Source organism: Malaclemys terrapin, chromosome 6 (genome assembly GCF_027887155.1).
Source record: "Malaclemys terrapin pileata isolate rMalTer1 chromosome 6, rMalTer1.hap1, whole genome shotgun sequence".
NCBI classification, from domain to species: Eukaryota; Metazoa; Chordata; order Testudines; family Emydidae; genus Malaclemys; species Malaclemys terrapin.
The window spans coordinates 116356059-116373677 of NC_071510.1; the positions used below are offsets into that span (position 1 = coordinate 116356059).

General features: G+C 41.6%; 1 protein-coding gene across 1 annotated transcript in view; it reads right to left on the bottom strand.

Annotated features, from left to right (window-relative positions):
• Positions 1–17619, bottom strand: part of DCC (DCC netrin 1 receptor) — a 943937-nt gene that overhangs the window by 214747 nt on the left and 711571 nt on the right. The window contains exon 12 of the mRNA XM_054032598.1: positions 16669–16718. Within this exon, the coding sequence (XP_053888573.1) occupies positions 16669–16718 (50 nt within the window). The remainder of the gene's footprint in view (positions 1–16668; positions 16719–17619) is intronic.

Below are 17619 nucleotides of genomic sequence, written 5' to 3' on the forward strand. Positions count from 1 at the left end.
GGTGCTTTAAGTGGAGTTAAAACAGGCTGTGTGGCCTAATATGTCAATATTGTAAGAATGGTCTGGGATGTATTTACATGATATTTTAATACAGATTCCATAGGAAAGTAATTTTAAACAGTTGAACGAAATGTGTTGTGACAGACCCGTTGATCCCTTTACTCTGCTACAGTATATAATTTCCCTTCAGTACAGAGCAGTCGCCAGACCCAGATGCCAAGCAATGAAAAAAATACTTTTTCCACTGGCAACATCTGGCTCCTCTGTGTCTCATGTCTGTCACATTGTATCCCACGGCATGGCTTCTGATGTCTGCGTCCATCTAAGTAGCAGAAATTAATTCCAGGAGCAAAACCAGAAACAGAGAAAAAGCGCAGTAGCATTTTAGAGTTACAGTGTTTAAAAATGATGACAGCCACAGTTGCATGGAAATGATATGAACAAAGGGAGGGCACTGGCTTGGAGGACAAGAATTCCATGCAAAGTGGGTGGCGTGAAAACAGGCACAGAGACATTTGTGAAAGAAGCAGGCTAATGGTGCATCAGTGCTGGCATCATTGGTGAAGCAGAAGCAACATGAACTTACTGTGCATTAGGACTCATGGGTCCTATTTCCAGGTTTGTCACTCATTGTGACAATGGGAAAGTCCTCTAACCCTTCTGTAAAATGTGGATACCAATACCACTCGCCAATCTCTGAGTAGCGTTGCCAGGCTTCAATTAATATTTGTTATTGTTTATACAAAACAACAGAGGTGGCCGGTGCTTTACAAAGGAGCTACCCACATCAGTAAATAGCACTCAGGGTTAATACAAGCTGCGGAATTGGATTTTAAATTAGACAAAGGAGTAGAAAGGGAAAGAGAAGCAACATAAACTTTCATGTGAATTTTTTTTAAAACAAAAAGTTTGGTTTCCTGACTGATATTTTTGAACTATCTGTACTGTAGGTTTTTGGTTTTTTTTTTTAAATCGTGCCCATCACCCTAAGGGCTCTTTTTCATGACAAAATGTTACCATGATTGAACATGGTTAAGAATCAAGTTAGCAGACATGATGCTGACTACAATTTGTCCTTCCCTAGGTTGATCGAAGTCAAGCTCAACATTGTGCCAGACAACCATGATGGAACCCTTACGTCCTCAGGTTTAATCATGATCAGCTGGCACACTGCTGAATGTGATTTGCTCAGGTCTACCCTGACTACAAAGTCATGGTGAAAATCATAATAAGTAACTTGATTCTTAATAATTGTGTTCAAATACATGAACATTTTGCAGTTTTGACCAGCTCTCAGAGTCGTATGAGTGGGAAGCAAATCATGAAGCCACAAATATACGGCTGGTGGTGAAAGTAAAGTAATTTGCTAAAGGCAGTGGACCTGATTCTCCACTATTTTGCTCCTTATGTAACCATTTAAATCTTTGCAAACTAAGGACAAAGTGACTGTAAGATGCTATCACCAGTTTATGTAGATATTTCAGATTTGGTAGCATTTAACTTCGACTTTGCCCAAGGTGTAAATGACGGCACCAGGCACAAAGCAGGGGAGAGTGGGACTCATTGAGTGTTAAGTGTTATAATTATTACTACTGTGAAGTAAAAGAGAATATTCAACAGTGTTGCAAATAATACAGTCAAAAGGGTATTCCATTATCATCGTCTGTTTCTGCCAGTCATGTTTAGCCATTGTCTCCTTCAGCCAGGGGCGGCTCTGGCTTTTTTTCCGCCCCAAGCACGGCAGGCAGGCTGCCTTCGGTGGCATGCCTGCGGGAGGTCCGCCGGTCCCGCGGCTTTGGCGTACCCGCTGCCGAATTGCCGTCGAATCCATGGGACTGGCGGACCTCCCGCAGGCAAGCCGCTGAAGGCTGCCTGACTGCCGCCCTCACAATGACTGGCAGGGCGCCCCCCACGGCTTGCCGCCCCAGGCACACGCTTAGAGCATTGATGCCTGGAGCCGCCGCTGCCTTCAGCATGGCTGCAACAAGAATCTTATGCTTGTCTTAATTTAAATTGATGAGGATGATCATATTGAAGAACATTCTTCTGAACTTTTCATATACAGTTAAACAACTCATATCTTTTCTCATTGTATTAACTGTGTGAGTTTTATTTTGGGTAACATTCTGCAAACAGTACCTGATAGAGTACTTATTACCATAAGTAGCCCCTGGTGAAGTCACACTATATACCTTGGTGATAAGTCGTTGATGGATCATTTGTGGGTCTTACTGTTGTAAATACTTCACCCTAAGCACAGCTGGGTCTGATTCTGCTCTCAGTTACATCAGTATAAAACTGGCATAACATTGACTTCAGTGGAGTTTTTTCTGATTTACATCAGAATAAGAGAAGAATCAGGCCTGTTACCTTTTATCTCATCTTTGATTAGGAGGAATTATTACATTCCCAGTTCGAAGACCCTTAACTATATTGTGCAGTGCCTTACTTCACAAGCAGTCCCATTCACTTCAGTGCAACAACTTGTGGATGATAATTATTAATAGTAATATTGTAGAGACTAGGAAACCCAGTCATAGGCCAGGACCTCCATTGTGCTAGGTACTGTACAACTAGAGAAAAAAAGACAGCCTCTACCCAAAGAGCTTACAATCCAAGTAAAAAGCAAGAGACAACAGATGGATACAGGCAGACTGGTGGGGGAGTAAAAGGGAAAAATGAGACAATACTGGTGGTGAGCATAATATGCAGTGGTCTCAGCACACCAGCTTTTTGTCAATTTTATTTGTAGGTATCACAGCAAAGGAGAATTTTAAGGAGGGATTTGAAAGAGAAGAATGGGAAACATGCCTCTATGTTTGCTGTACAAATCCTTGATGCTCCTTTCATACAGGTCTTTTAAAGTACCACACAGAAAATGTAGACATTGAAATATAATATAATTACTACATACTTTAGTGGCTTTAAAACTGCCAATATACTAACAGGCATCAAAGTTTCTGTGCATCAGAGAAAAATGCAAAGCCTGTATTGTATTAAAAAAAGCTGCATTATAACAAAAATCAAAACAAACAAACTAGAAACAGACCGAAGGGCTCTGTTGAGAGTAAAGTCCTTTCCATTTTAAAAACAAAATTGGAAAAATATCAACTTAATGGCTATTGCCTCCTAGCTAAAATAGCAGCTGGTCTGTCAAAGAAATCAGACTGGAATTCTGAAGTGTTTAGATCCAAGACAGGTCTCTTTCTCTCTCCAAAAGAAGAATTTCTTATAGTTTTTACCCAGAGCTAGAGTTATGTAAAGAATTTCACACATATCCTCTCCCGCAAGAATAGCTAAACACAGTTTTATACCAAGTAACTTGCTTTTAAATTTACTTTCTTGGCACATGGCACATTTGTGTAGGTGGATCATCCTGCTGAAGTCACATTACGAATTCCACAGGTTTTGTTTTCTTCCCCAAGATGTCCAATTTTGTCAGCAAATATGAAAAAGCACAGAGTTGTATATAACTTTATGGTCAAACACTGCTCTAGGACATGCTAGCTCCCACTGACTGAAAGAGCTGCTATGGACAGCTCTGAGGGCTGAATTTGAGCCCATGTAGAAGTTAAATGGAATGGAAATACACTCACAAATACTAATAATGCTTATTTTTTTGTAATGCTGGGATACCACAATGGAACACACATTAGTAGAAAAAGAAGATCTGGAACAGTCAAGTATTATGTGTAAAGAAATACAGGCAGTTGTGATTACTGCTACTGATTGGCTATGAATTGCCACACACCGCTCATCTAGTCTCCGATAAGACATTCAATGATTTTTGTTACTCTGTCTTCCAATAACCCTTAGCCACTTGCTTATCTCATCCCCCTGCAATATCTTGTATTTTAGATTGAAAGCTCTTTAGAAGCAGGGACTGTTTTTTACTGTTCGGTACCTAGCAAAATTGAACCCTGATCTGACTGAGGCCTCTAGACACAACCACAATATAAATGTTAATAATAATAATACTTCCAAAATCTTCTATGTAATTAAATTCTTACATCTCCCATCACTGAGGAAAAATATTATGAAGCCAGAAATCTTATTAAACTCAGCATGAAGTTTAAACAGGTATGGGAAGTGTTGGAGCAGGTTATTGTATTAGACAAGGTTGCATTATGAAGCATAGTTGCCCTGTGCAATATTTAAATACAATTTGGGAACTGTGCTAGAATAAAGTTCAGTTACTTTTTTTTAATTTAATCAATTTGTGAAGTGGAAGTGTTTAACTGAACTAATTCTCAGTGACTACTGTCAGGTTAGATGAAAAGAAAGAATGATCAGGACAAAAGCTGACAGAGCGTAGAAGTATTATATTTTAGATCATTGCAAAACTGAAGAGATAAGAGAAAAACATTACAAACCTCATCCAGACTTTCACTAGACTGGTAAATAATGTAAAGTTCAATGTGAAATTGGGAATTAAATTATGTCTTGGCAACAAATGCCACAAGAATCGTATTTCTTAGCTATAAACAAAGGCATTTTAAACACAGTCCATGAAGCCAGTTCTTCTGCTTGATTAACTTTGTTTCTCTAGATTTAGTGAATTTACTTTTCTTTTTACTGTATTAAGATTGTTCTTCAAAAAACAACCCACCTTTAGAAATCTATTCTAGCTTTTTCAAACAGTGCTCATGTGTAGATATACATGTGTACCAATGTACTTTCTATAGGTGGAGGGCTTTAATGATGGACAAACATGAAATGTTTCAGAAATTCACTTTGGGACCAATTCACTTTGGGACCAATAAACACACTCTTGGAATCACTCTTTTTGAATGGATTGCTCATGAATGGTGCCATATTGATAGCTCTAGGAAACAGAAATTCCCTATTAACAGAAGAACACTTCAGGGCCTGTCTCTAGAATATTTCCCACACTTCCTTGCCAATGTGCCTCACCCTTGACATAGTGGGAGGGCAGTTCAGATTCCATACCCAGCATTCAATCCTTTGCCTTCAGTGTCTTCAGATTGCCAAAATGTGTGCACGTTACCGACCATTTGGTTCTGTGATATCGAAATTTGGCCACCATGAAAAGAATTAAGATACATTTGTTTTGCATGGGCTACAGCACAGCAGTCCTGTAGGCCATGATTCAGCAAAGCACTTCAGCATGTGCATAAATCCATCCCCATTTAACAAATCATTTAAATATGTACTTAACTTGAAGTATATTTTAACATCCCATTGAAGCTTTATGCTTAAATGCTTTGTGAATCAGAACTACAGTAGCACCTTCTGATTATGACAGATATAGAAAACCTAAGGATAAAAGGCTCTATCCTTTAGCAATAGAAACATAAATATTATTACTAAATGAACAGACAAAAAAATTTAAAATGGACTTAGTCTGTCCCCATTGCTGTGTAGCATTATTTCCTACAGCATATTTTCCTATTTTTTTAAATGTCTTAACACTGAATGATCACTACATAAGGTCACTAAAGATTACCAGCCGCTCTGTGACATATGTCTCTTGAGAATAAGTCAAAGATACACACAAAGATTTGGAATGAGATATTTCTATACACCATTGCCCTTGGGTACTACATGTAGGAGAGTTTAAAAAGTAGAGGGTAGCACTTTTTTAAAATACACATTTGCATTCAAGAAAACAAGAGATGGAAAACGGAGATCAGCATGAGTGAAATTTAAGTTCATAATTAACATGAGATTGTAGAAGTGTTTCCAAAGCAATAAGTTCATCTTTTGTAATGAGCTTTTGATTTAACTTGTTGCTTAAGTGTCAGTGGTGCAAAAGGAAATGTCTGAAGGCATGTTCTACGAGACTACCTGTTAATACAGATTTCACAGATGGACACTTTTCCATTATGTCTGATGGCTGCTGAAATTGATAAAGTATGTGTGTACATTTCTTTTAAAGCCCTGAAGTGTCAACTTGAGGGTCTAAATGGACTTCCTATTGCAATGAGTTACCAAAGAAAAATTTATGTTGCTGCAATAAAACAGGGGAAAAGAACCTCTCAAACACACAGCATAATAAAATAGTACATTGCTAACATAATAAAATGCTAACAGAATTAATACCAAACATATAAAATATCAAATGAAGGAGACAATATTAACCAACTTCAACAAAGGGTATGACTACACTGCAATCAGAGGTGTGACTGCAGCACACATATATCTAAGCTAGCTTTTATCTAACTAGCTCGAACAACAACAATGTAAGTGAAGTCACCGCAACGAGGGGTAGCAGCACAGGTTTTATAAGCCCACAAGGGGCCCTGGGTATGAACTCATGTGACCAAAATAGCTTCGCTGCTATTTTTAATTGAGCTAGCTAGATCAAAGCTAGCTCAGGTATGTCTACACATGCTGCAATCACACCTCTGAGTGAAGTGTAGACAAACCCTAAAGGCTTGTCTACATAGCAAGTTACTGTGTGGCAAGCTGTTGCACAGTAACTGGCCATGTAGATTAGCCCTTAGTGATCTCTTGGATTTAATTGACATTTGTGCCATTGTGGAGATAAAAATGGCAACAATATTCATAAAATTAGCAAGATGGAAATAGTCCTACACAGGACATAGAAACTGGAAGCCATCTGTGTTGAACATAATTTCCTGATGAGAGTTTTTCCCAACAGTTGCCTCTCTGTCTTCTAAGTGATTGTTTCCTTTGATGGTCATTTATGATTTGGGATTGCCGTTCAATTGTTCACCTCAGCTGCACTAACAGTGCTGTTGGCTGAATCTCAAATGAAAAAAATCACTACTTAAGATGTTTTACAGATCGCTTTCTCCTCTTGCCTCCACCATTTTTTTTCTGCATTGGATTAACTCTGTTGCTCAGTTACAACTTTTCAATTGACAACCTTAATATATCTGAGCAAGAGCTGGGTTTTGTAAAATTGATCAGTGATTTTATTCACTGCCTGTGGGTCTGCTTTGTCTTAGTAAACTAGCATGGCTTCTTATTGCGATTTCTATTGGAGCATATACAGTGATTGTTTTTATGAGATTATAAGTGGTTGGCATCAGTTGGTATTAATGCTTGTGTAAAGATCCATTCATTTCCTGAAGGTTAAATTTAAGTCAGTCTAATATGTGCTATCATCTCATGTCCACATTGAAAGGATAAGATTAAAGAACGCCCATTAGGAGATGGTTGAAATTCTGAATTTCTGTCCATGATTTTAAAATGGGTATCATCTCCAACCACTTAGTAAAGGTGAAATGTCAAAATTTTTCATGGAACAAACTATTCCAAATATTCCATTATTTCATTTTGACCTTATCCAAACATTTGGATTTAATAAGATGGAAAAGTTCCATTTCCACTTTATTATTTTGACATCTGTGTTATTTTCATATAATATAAAAGTTGAAACAATAAAATCCAAGTCAACTTTACTCATGATTTTATTAAAATGAAACATTTTGATAATTCCCAGAAAAAAATAGACAAAAATCAATGTTCCCATTAAATGTTTCAATTTTATCTGATCAGTATTTTTTTGATGGGAAACTGTTCTGCTGGCAAATTTTTGACCAGCTCTGGCTCCTCATGCACAGTGGAATTTCATACCATTAGGACAAAACTCATCTGTTCAGGTGACAGAGTTTTTCTGACAGGCTGTTTACAAACTGTGGAACAAACTCCAACAGGAACTTAGAACCATCACAAACATCACACCCCTCTGCTCAAAGTGCAAGACGCACTTCTTTGACCTGCTTTTCTAATACACTCAACAGAGCAGAAGATGATACATATTTATTAGGGCTGTTGATCAATCGCAGTTAACTCACACTATTAACTCAAAAAAAATAATCAATTAAAAAAACTAATTGTGATTAATCACAGTTTAAATCACACTGTTAAACAATAGAAAACCAATTACAATTTATTAAACGTTTTGGATTTTTTCTACATTTTCATATATATTCTGTGTTGTAATTGAAATAAAAGTGTATATTATTTTTAATTTTTAATTAATCATGATTAATTTTTTTATTAATTTTGTTAATTGCTTGACAGCCTAATATTTATTTAAGAGACAAAAACAACTGCCAAAGCACTAGACTATACACACAATTTCCCTGTGGGGGTATGAAAAAGAAATGAACCTCACATGACAGATGTTAGACTCATCACTTACTGCACTAGTGGAAAGTACTCAGATACTATGGTAATGAAGGTAGTACAAGAATCTATTCAGAATAGAATGCTTACTTACATTTACAACCAGATATTGGTATTGCACACTGTGACAGCGCTCACCTCCACCGTACGCCCCCTCATAGCCCACCAGGTGCCATGGGTTAAGTGCCACCTTTCGTGATGTCCAATGCAGTGGTGTATAGACCCTCTGGCTAATGCATTCTTCAGTCCCCACCCCTTCCAGAGTATTAATATCCACAAATAAAAGACAAACCAAGAAACCAAAATAGGGTCATCCAAAGAGTCTTTGGCAAGACCCTACCCTATTTAGGTCCTGTCTTCAAACAACCAGTCCTTTGGTCAGTCTCTCAGGGCCTGGTCATTCCATCCACCAGGAGGCTTGTACTACAGCAAGCTGTCTCAGTCTCCTGGCTGTAACCTACTTCTCTCCTAGAGAGAGAAGCAGAGCTCTGCTCTCCTTCCTGGGCAGCCCCCAATTCAACTTGCTCTTCTTATTTTAATTCCTATCTCCACACCTGACATCTGCTGCAGGTGTATCAGGGCAGGGCTAATTGGGTCCACCGGTCCTCATTAACCTCCTCTTTGCCAGTGTGGGCCCTATATGCCTCATCACATGCAATGATTTTTTAAATTATTTTTATTTCTAGCACATTTGTCCAAAAACCTTTACACTGCTTTCAGCAGTTTAGATGTCTCTATCACAGAAGCAATCATTCAGATAAACTAGCTTAGCTAAAATTGGTTGCTTATTGTTGAGTCTGAACTTTTGATGAGCTTAAACTTAACCCAGACTTGATATCTCTGTCTGAACTTTTAATCAAAGCTCTGACCTGCGAACTACTCATGACACCCCCCTTCCCTTAAGTAGCCATCTCCCCTTTTCTCTTTTTGAATTTACATTTTAACCTGTTTTATCCTGTAGAATCTTGATTGATTATGCATGACCATTATGATCTGTTAATCACTTTGTTTACTTCTGTGTATAAATATTGATGCTCACCCCTAATAAACTTGCCACACTTACTCTGAAGCCTTTCAAGCTAAGGATAGTGTGAGCCCGTTGATCAACGAATTGGTGTCTGGTCTCTGACAGATTGTGAGCCCCATACCAACTCCGCACAAACTCGGGTGCTGGAGAGGTGAGTGAGGACTTGCTTTTTTACCTAACAATTTGGGGGCTCGTCCGGGATTTCCTTCTGGTGCGGTGCCTCTGTCCAGTGGTCAGACCACTCATATACGAATTGGCAGGCGCCACGGGAGATTTCTCCCAGCCAATTCAATATTGAGGGGTCGTGTACTGGACAGCAGGGTAAACGCCAGTTGGAGGGCTCCTGTCAGACACCATGGGTCAAGGGACTAGCGTGCCTCTTGAGAGTCCGTTGGGGATTGTAAATAAGTTATGGAACGAAGGGAAACTCCCAGTACAGACAGGAATGTCTAGGAGAAAGTTGTACACACTGTGTGTAAGGAATTGGACTGGGTATACCGCGGTATTGGCCAACCCGGAGATGAGGTGGCCTTCGTATGGCTCTTTCGAACAGGCTGCCTTAAGAGGAGTAAGGAGCCAGATCGAAAAAGACCATCCGGGACAGTTATGTTACTGGTTTTGTTGGGACACAGTAGCAGAGCTGTGGAAATCTTTAAAAATTATGGCAGTCAGGTATTCTCCCGAGAGTGAACCCCCCTCCATGTTATTTCGATGAAGGGTGTAAACCACGGCGTGTTTTGACTCGTCAGTTGGTCCCCACTGCACCTGCCCCTATTCCTCCGCAGGGGGACTCTCTCCAGGGTGCAGAGGGGAATCTGCAGGACTCCAGGTCGGAATCTCTGCAGAGGGATAAGGGGGAAATGGAAGGGCACACCTCGGGAGGAATAATTACTAGGCAAATGACCAAGCAGATACAGCAGGTTGCATACCCCTCCCCTGGGGACGCCCAGAGGGTCCGGTCGCATCCGCAGATACTTACACCAGGGACGAATACATCCCTGCACCACCAGCTCAGCCCGTTCCCGAGGCCTGGATCAACTACGGGCAACAGCAGCAGCTGCAGCAAACTCAGCCTCCTCAATGACGGTACCCCGGGGGCGAAGGCAAACAATGTGATGGTCTTATTTCCTTAATGTCTTTAGCCGGCTCCTTCCTCACTTTCTCCCCTCCCAGCAAAGAGCCTCGTCTAACCCTTTCAGTCCAGGGACTGCCTGTCTCCTTCCTCAATGATACTGGAGCTACTTTCTCTCTTTTAAATCATGCCCCCTCTCCCTGGCTATCCTCTGAGGTTAAAACTGCAACTGGGGTGGAGGGCAACCGTTTTCTTTTTTCCCCAGCTTGTCCGATCCCTTTGATGGGCCGGGATTTACTCTGTAAGCTTGAGGCTACTTTAACCTGCACTCCTGAAGGGGTAGGATTATTGATGACAGTGTTAGGAGATTCGGCCCCAACTCAGGGTAATTGGGAACCCTCCCCCCCTCCCCTGACCTCACTGACTTGCCTTTAACCCTCTGGGGAATTTCTGACACTGATGTTGGCCTGCTCCTTTCGGCAGAGCCAGTAAGGATTCAAGTGAAGCCCTCCTTAACCCCCCCGTCAGTCCCTCAATACCCCCTGTCGCTGGAAGCCCGGGAGGGCATCCGCCCCATTATCGAGGGATTCATTGCACAAAAGCTAGTCCGCCCTCAGCGCACCCCCTGTAACACCCCTATACTGCCTGTCAAAAAGCCTCCTAAAAAGGACGGAGACCCTATTCGTTGGCGCTTTGTACAGGATCTACGGGTTGTTAATCAGTATGTGGTCCCTCTTCATGCAGTAGTTCCTGATCCAGCTACTATCATCAGCCAGATCCCCTGGGATGCTAAGTGGTTCACTGTTATTGACTTAAAATCAGCCTTTTTCAGCATTCCTGTGCACCCAGACTCTCAGTATCTCTTTGGTTTCACCTGGGAGGGACAAAGTTATGTCTGGCAACGACTTCCTCAAGGCTACAGAGACAGCCCCATGATTTTCAGCCAATGCCTCCGCCACTACTTGGAAGGCTTCACCAGTCCGCAGGGATCCACGTTAGTCCTATACGTAGATGACATCCTATTAGGTAACCGCGAAGAAGCTGCCCTCCGCATCGACGGTAAGACACTTATTATACCTACACACCAGAGGCCACAAGATAGACCCTAACAAGATTCAGTGGGTCTCACAGAAGGTCCGATATCTGGGCTTCCTGTTAACCCCAGAGGGGAGACAAATGGACCCAGTCCGCATAAAGACTATCCAAAACTGCCCTCTGCCAAACACCAAGAAACAACTTCAAGGTTTCTTAGAATTAATTGGCTTCTGTCACCCCTGGTTGCCGTCCTGCGGGGAGTTAAGCAAACCACTCCACCGACTCACTGCTAACCTTGCTCCTGACCCTTTGCAGTGGTCCCCGGACACAATCCAAGCCTTTCAGTTACTCAAGGACAGTGTGGCCTCCTCCATGTCTCTCCGCCCCCCAATTACAGCAACCCTTTCACCTTTTTGTCCACGAGAGGGGCGGAATTGCTAGTGGCGTCCTTACCCAGCTGAGCGGGCCCCACCATTTCCCGCTTGCTTTTTACTCTCAGCAGATCGACCCTGTCGCTCAGGGAACCCCATCCTGCACCCGGACTCTGGCAGCAGCTGCCCTGCTGATCACAAAGGCAAAGAGCCTGACCCTGGGTCATTTTACCACGGTTTGGACCTCTCATGCCTTGTCAGCCCTTCTGCGTAGGGGCACAACCCAAGTCTTTTCGGCCCATCGTCAGCAACAGCTAGAGGCCGAACTCTTAAAAGACACTAACCTAATTTTTGAAAGGTGTGGGCCCCTTAATCCAGCTACCTTGCTTCCTGACCTGCCAGTCCTCCAGGATCAGCACGACTGTTTGGAAGTAGTTTATAGCATCTTACAAATAAGGGACCTGGCTTATGCCGGATGGCTGAGCCTGCCTCCCTCGCTCCACATACCCCGTGGCAGTTCACTGGCACCATGATAAGGGGGGTCACTACGGCACGCACGCCCTTGTGGACACCATCGCTCGCTTTTGGTATGCTCCAGGCATTCAACCCTACTTCCTGTCAATAGTGAAAGCATGCAGCACATGTCAGCGTAATGGACCTGCTCTGCCTCTTAAAAAAATTAAGGGTGGAAGACCTCCGCCTGCTGCTCCATTTCAACATCTTCAAATTGACTTTGCAGATATGCCAAAGGCTTTTGGAAAAAAGCACCTCCTTGTTTTGGTTTGCCCTCTGACTTCCTGGGTCGAAGCTTTTCCTACTGCTAATTGTACTGCTGCCACAGTGGCGAAGATTCTCCTTAGAGACATTGTACCCCGTTTTGGCATCCCTCTCGTGCTTGACTCAGACCGCGGACCTCACTTTACTGGTCATGTCCTTGGCTGTTTAGAACAAGGACTGGGCATTTCACACTCCTTTCATACACCCTACCACCCTCAGTCTAGCGGGAAAGTTGAGCGTATGAATAGGGAGCTTAAGTTTACATTGGCTAAATACTGTCAGGAAACAGGATTAAAGTGGCCTCAGGTACTTCCCTTGGTCCTGTTTCACCTTCGTACTCGCCCAACCCGTGTATTGGGATTATCCCCCTTTGAACTACTCTATGGACACCCCCCTTTCAAAGGCGGGGCGCTACCACGTGCTGATGTTTCACTATTGGGAGGGGATCATATGACCGCGTGCCAGTTTCTCTCCCTACAGGCTCGCCTCTGTACCCTTTGGAAAGCCTCGCAGTTTTCCCAGACCGTGCCGCTGGAAGAACAGATCCACCCGTTCCAACCAGGGGACTTCGTCTGGGCCAAAAAGTTCATTCGTGGCGACACCCTCCAGCCGAGGTTTACTGGACCCCACCAGGTTCTTTTAACAACCCAGACTGCAGTGTTCCTGGAAGGACGCAAATCCTGGATCCACCACTCCCACGTCAAGCCAGCCGTAGTGGACCACAGTGACGGACCAGCAGCTCTTGCCACCACTGAGGACACTGCCTCCAACCAGTGGACCAGCTTACCTCTTTCAGACATCAGACTTAAATTGACTCGGCAAAAATGAGAGGACCTTTTATTCTGACAACTGTATGTTTTTTATTATGCCTTTTTAGTTTATTTTCTACTTATGAAGATAATGCTTTTATTAGATATTCCCATGAGGTTAAAACTCGTATTTTAGGAAATAGAAGTAATTGCTGGGTATGTACTCAATTTCCAGTAAATGCAGAACAGGGACTCCCCTTCACACCCATTCCCCTGACCACTGCTAATATGACTTGGATGCCACCGGCTAGAGTAAAAGATCCAGTCCAACACAATCTTACATGGAACAAAACAGGAGTGCCAATTAACAGATATCTCAGGGTAACCAATCAGACAGGATCACTGTGTTTTGTTAAAGAAAAGGGGTCAACTTTTGTGGGAACAAGTAAATGCAACATGTATTTTAATGGCACCGCCTTTAGTAAAAATCTTGGCTTCAAGCCTTGCGCATCCCACTTATCCCATATGTGGATCCTCACCCCGATCCAACTTTTTCATGGGTGGGCAAGCCTTCAGAGTCAGCTTTTAAGAAGCCCTGCTCAGATCACGAGGGTGTCCAACTAATTGCTAAGGGACATACGATTGCCTTCTACAACTGGTCAAGTAGTACTACACTGCCCTTTGAAAACACCACTACCAAATTGTGCCTCTGCAGTTCGCACAATGACCCCTCTGCGTTACCAGGGGAACAGTGGTCCAACGGGTGGTGGGTTACCTCCTACTTTGAGAAATGGAATACCCGAAACGCATTGTATGGAACATACTGGGTGTGCGGGCCCAAAGCTTATTACTTTCTCTCCCCTGATTGGGCAGGGTCATGTTATTTAGCGTGGCTAGCACCGCCTTCTCGCATCTCCCTCACTCCCCCTCATTTTCCCCACGTTCGTAACATCCGTGAAACCTTCAGAGATATTAATATCCGTGATGGTTTGTCGTGGCAGCGGTGGGCTGGTCTCATTAGCTTGAGGGGTGGTGTCATCCGTCTACAGGGACTACTAGAATCTTTAACCAATGAACTGCGACCCTATTTGAGAATCAGGCCGGGGAAATGTCCCAGCTGCGCCAGTTAGCTTTGCAAAACCGAATGGCTTTAGACATAATGTTAGCAGCCCAGGGAGGAACTTGCGCCCTCATAAATGAAGAATGCTGTGTTTTTGTAAATGACACCTACTCTGACACTTTTCAACGTACCAAACATCTAAGGGAAATGGCTAAGAACTACTCCTCTGGCCAGCCACCTTATGATTGGTGGGGAGCCTGATGGAATTGGCTGCCTGGATTTGGGTGGGTTAAAAAACTCTTGGTGGGTATTGTTGGGGCCATAGTAATCCTTATAATACTGTGTTGCTGTATTCAGTGTGTCCCCTCCCTCATAGACTCATGTGGGTCAGTTTATTCTTTTCCTACTTCAGCCAAGGGCCTTACTCTCTTCGAGTTGGCCCAGGCTGAAATTGCCAAGCGGCCCTTGGCTCCTTAAAATGGGGTGTAGCTTTTGGTAAATAGTTATCCCAAAGCTACAAATGGAGGAATGTTGAGTCTGAACTTTTGATGAGCTTAAACTTAACCCAGACTTGATATCTCTGTCTGAACTTTTAATCAAAGCTCTGACCTGCGAACTACTCATGACACCCCCCTTCCCTTAAGTAGCCATCTCCTCTTTTCTCTTTTTGAATTTACATTTTAACCTGTTTTATCCTGTAGAATCTTGATTGATTATGCATGACCATTATGATCTGTTAATCACTTTGTTTACTTCTGTGTATAAATATTGATGCTCACCCCTAATAAACTTGCCACACTTACTCTGAAGCCTTTCAAGCTAAGGATAGTGTGAGCCCGTTGATCAACGAATTGGTGTCTGGTCTCTGACAGATTGTGAGCCCCATACCAACTCCGCACAAACTCGGGTGCTGGAGAGGTGAGTGAGGACTTGCTTTTTTACCTAACATTATGACTGAATTGGAACATGTTTTTTCAATCTGCTAATTTTCAAGAACCACTGTCTTATGTACAGAAATATTTGTGTCCAGAAAGTATGTATGTGTATGTGCAAAGGGGTAATTGTGCACAAAGGCACTGCTACACCAATGACGTCAACACACGTTTTTCCACTGACTTCAAGGAGAACAGAATTGAACTCAAAGCATGCATTTTCTTATGTGAAAAACAGGTACTTATGAATTCTGGTAGCTCTTGTACACACACAATTACACTATGTGATCCACATTTTCAGCTGGTACAAATTGGTATAGCTCTAATGAAGTTAGAGCTACACTGTCTGTTTCCCACTGGCAAAAATCTAGCCCAAATTTGTGATCACAGGTGTTAAATCTGTATGCCCTCTTTGCATCCACACATTCTACTGGCAAACCATAAACAGATGTACATCACAGAAAAAATTAACTGTGTATTGAAAAGCTAAGGGGACAATAATAAATAGCTATTTACATTTACAATTTTTTTAAAATGGGAGTCAACTATGTGTTTTTGTTTGTTGAGATAGAACAAACAGAGCATAAGACAGGGAATTAGGCAGTGCTGATGAATGGCCCTTAGCAAATCACTTAACAGTTTCCTTGTCTGTAAAATATTAACAATTACCCTACTTTGTTAAAAGCTTTGAGATTTACAGAGTAATAATAATAATACTTAGCACTTACAAAGTGCTAACAATGAAGCACATTCTTAAGCACATTAACTCTAAAGGCAGAAGACTCGATTGTAAAGAAGTCTAGGATTTATTCCCCACTTTGCTACAGATTTATTGGTCATGTCTTCTAGCCTCTCTGTGCCTCAGTTCACCCAGCTGTAAAATGTGAACAACATCTAAGTCACAGGATTGTTGTGAAACTTGTTTTGTGATACAGCGAGTACTATTTGTAAATAAGGATTTGAGGAGAGAGACTAAGTCACGTTCTTCAGGAGGACAGAACTTTCCGTGGCTTCCAGCGCAAACTGAGCTCCTTTTCTAGTGATAGGGAAACTCTTTTGTATGCAGGAGAGTCAGCAATTTGTCAAACTCCAGACTGCAAAATCAAGTGCTACAAGAATGATGCCTCATTAAAAGCATTGGAAGGAGAAATTCTCTCTTTGTTTGTTAGAATCGACAACAAGATTACAAAGTCTCATTCATCAGCAATTAATACACATTCTCATCTAGACTGTTACTGTAAGAAGGTTGTTGTCTTAATTAAACCAGCTCAGGTGGACACTTTGGCCTGTGGAAAGGAAAGAAATATATTGCCCACCAAAATGACTGTCACAAAAGAGAAACAGGGATTTGAAATGGTCAGTTCAACTATTAAGGAAGGATAAAGAGCTGAATAAAACATCTGTGGATTTTAGAACATTTTCTCTTATGTAAAATCTACACATAAATAGGGCATGTATATACAAGATGTACCAAATATATATATGAACTCTGACAATGAGATGGTGAACATATTGCAGACTTACCCTTGAATTAACCACTTCCAAGGAGACATTCTGAGGCATTGCACTTGGTACTAAAAAGGGAGAAAAAATTGGAAATATGTAATTAGTAGCAGAGTCATAAAAGGCTATGTCAAATCTCTCTCCTATTGGAAAAAACTGAGTATGTTGTTCCCACACACTTTATAATTTGATCATAAATGTGTAGTTAATTCAGGTGGCACTTCAGAAGTCCCCTAGAGAGATAAAAAATAAATGCCTCTATTTGTTTCTTCTCATTTTTGGTAGACCTATTAGTGAGCCCCTTAAACAGTTAGTCAATAGATTTTCTGCAGTGATACCATATAGTTGATTTCAGTTACTTGTTTATTTCACTTGATGTTTATAACAAGATCTTTCAGGTAATTGCTCTGCTGAGCACCAGGTTATTAAAATACATGCATTTCAGAATTCACACTGTACTAAGATGCTATCCTAATTGGTACTAGTTCTGAAGATCCCCCCCAAAAATAAAAGAATTTGAAGTCTTTTTCTGATATTAGTAAAAAATTCTTTTAAAATATACCATCTTGCTCTAAGTAATCTACATAACTGGGGAGACACAGTTTATTAATTTCACTATTAATTTTATTATGTCTGCACTGGTAAACATACTTTAATTGTTAAACGCAACTAATGCTTATTTAGCACCCTCTTTCCAGCTGCTGATGCCCTTGGCTCCCTCAGAACGGAATCATCAGACCCTCAGAGGAGCAGGCCTTTAATTTGAAGAAGTAACTGACTCGAGTTCCTATCTAATTAAAATTAGAATTTCCTTAAAACATAAAGTCTATTTTGATTAAACACCCCCAAAGTAAAGCTTTTGTTCATCTATGACTCATTTCTGCCATCCTCACCCACATTGAGTGATGCCATTGATATCAATGGAATAGTATTGGGGCTTCACCATAAAGGTGGTAGAATAGGTCCTTATTA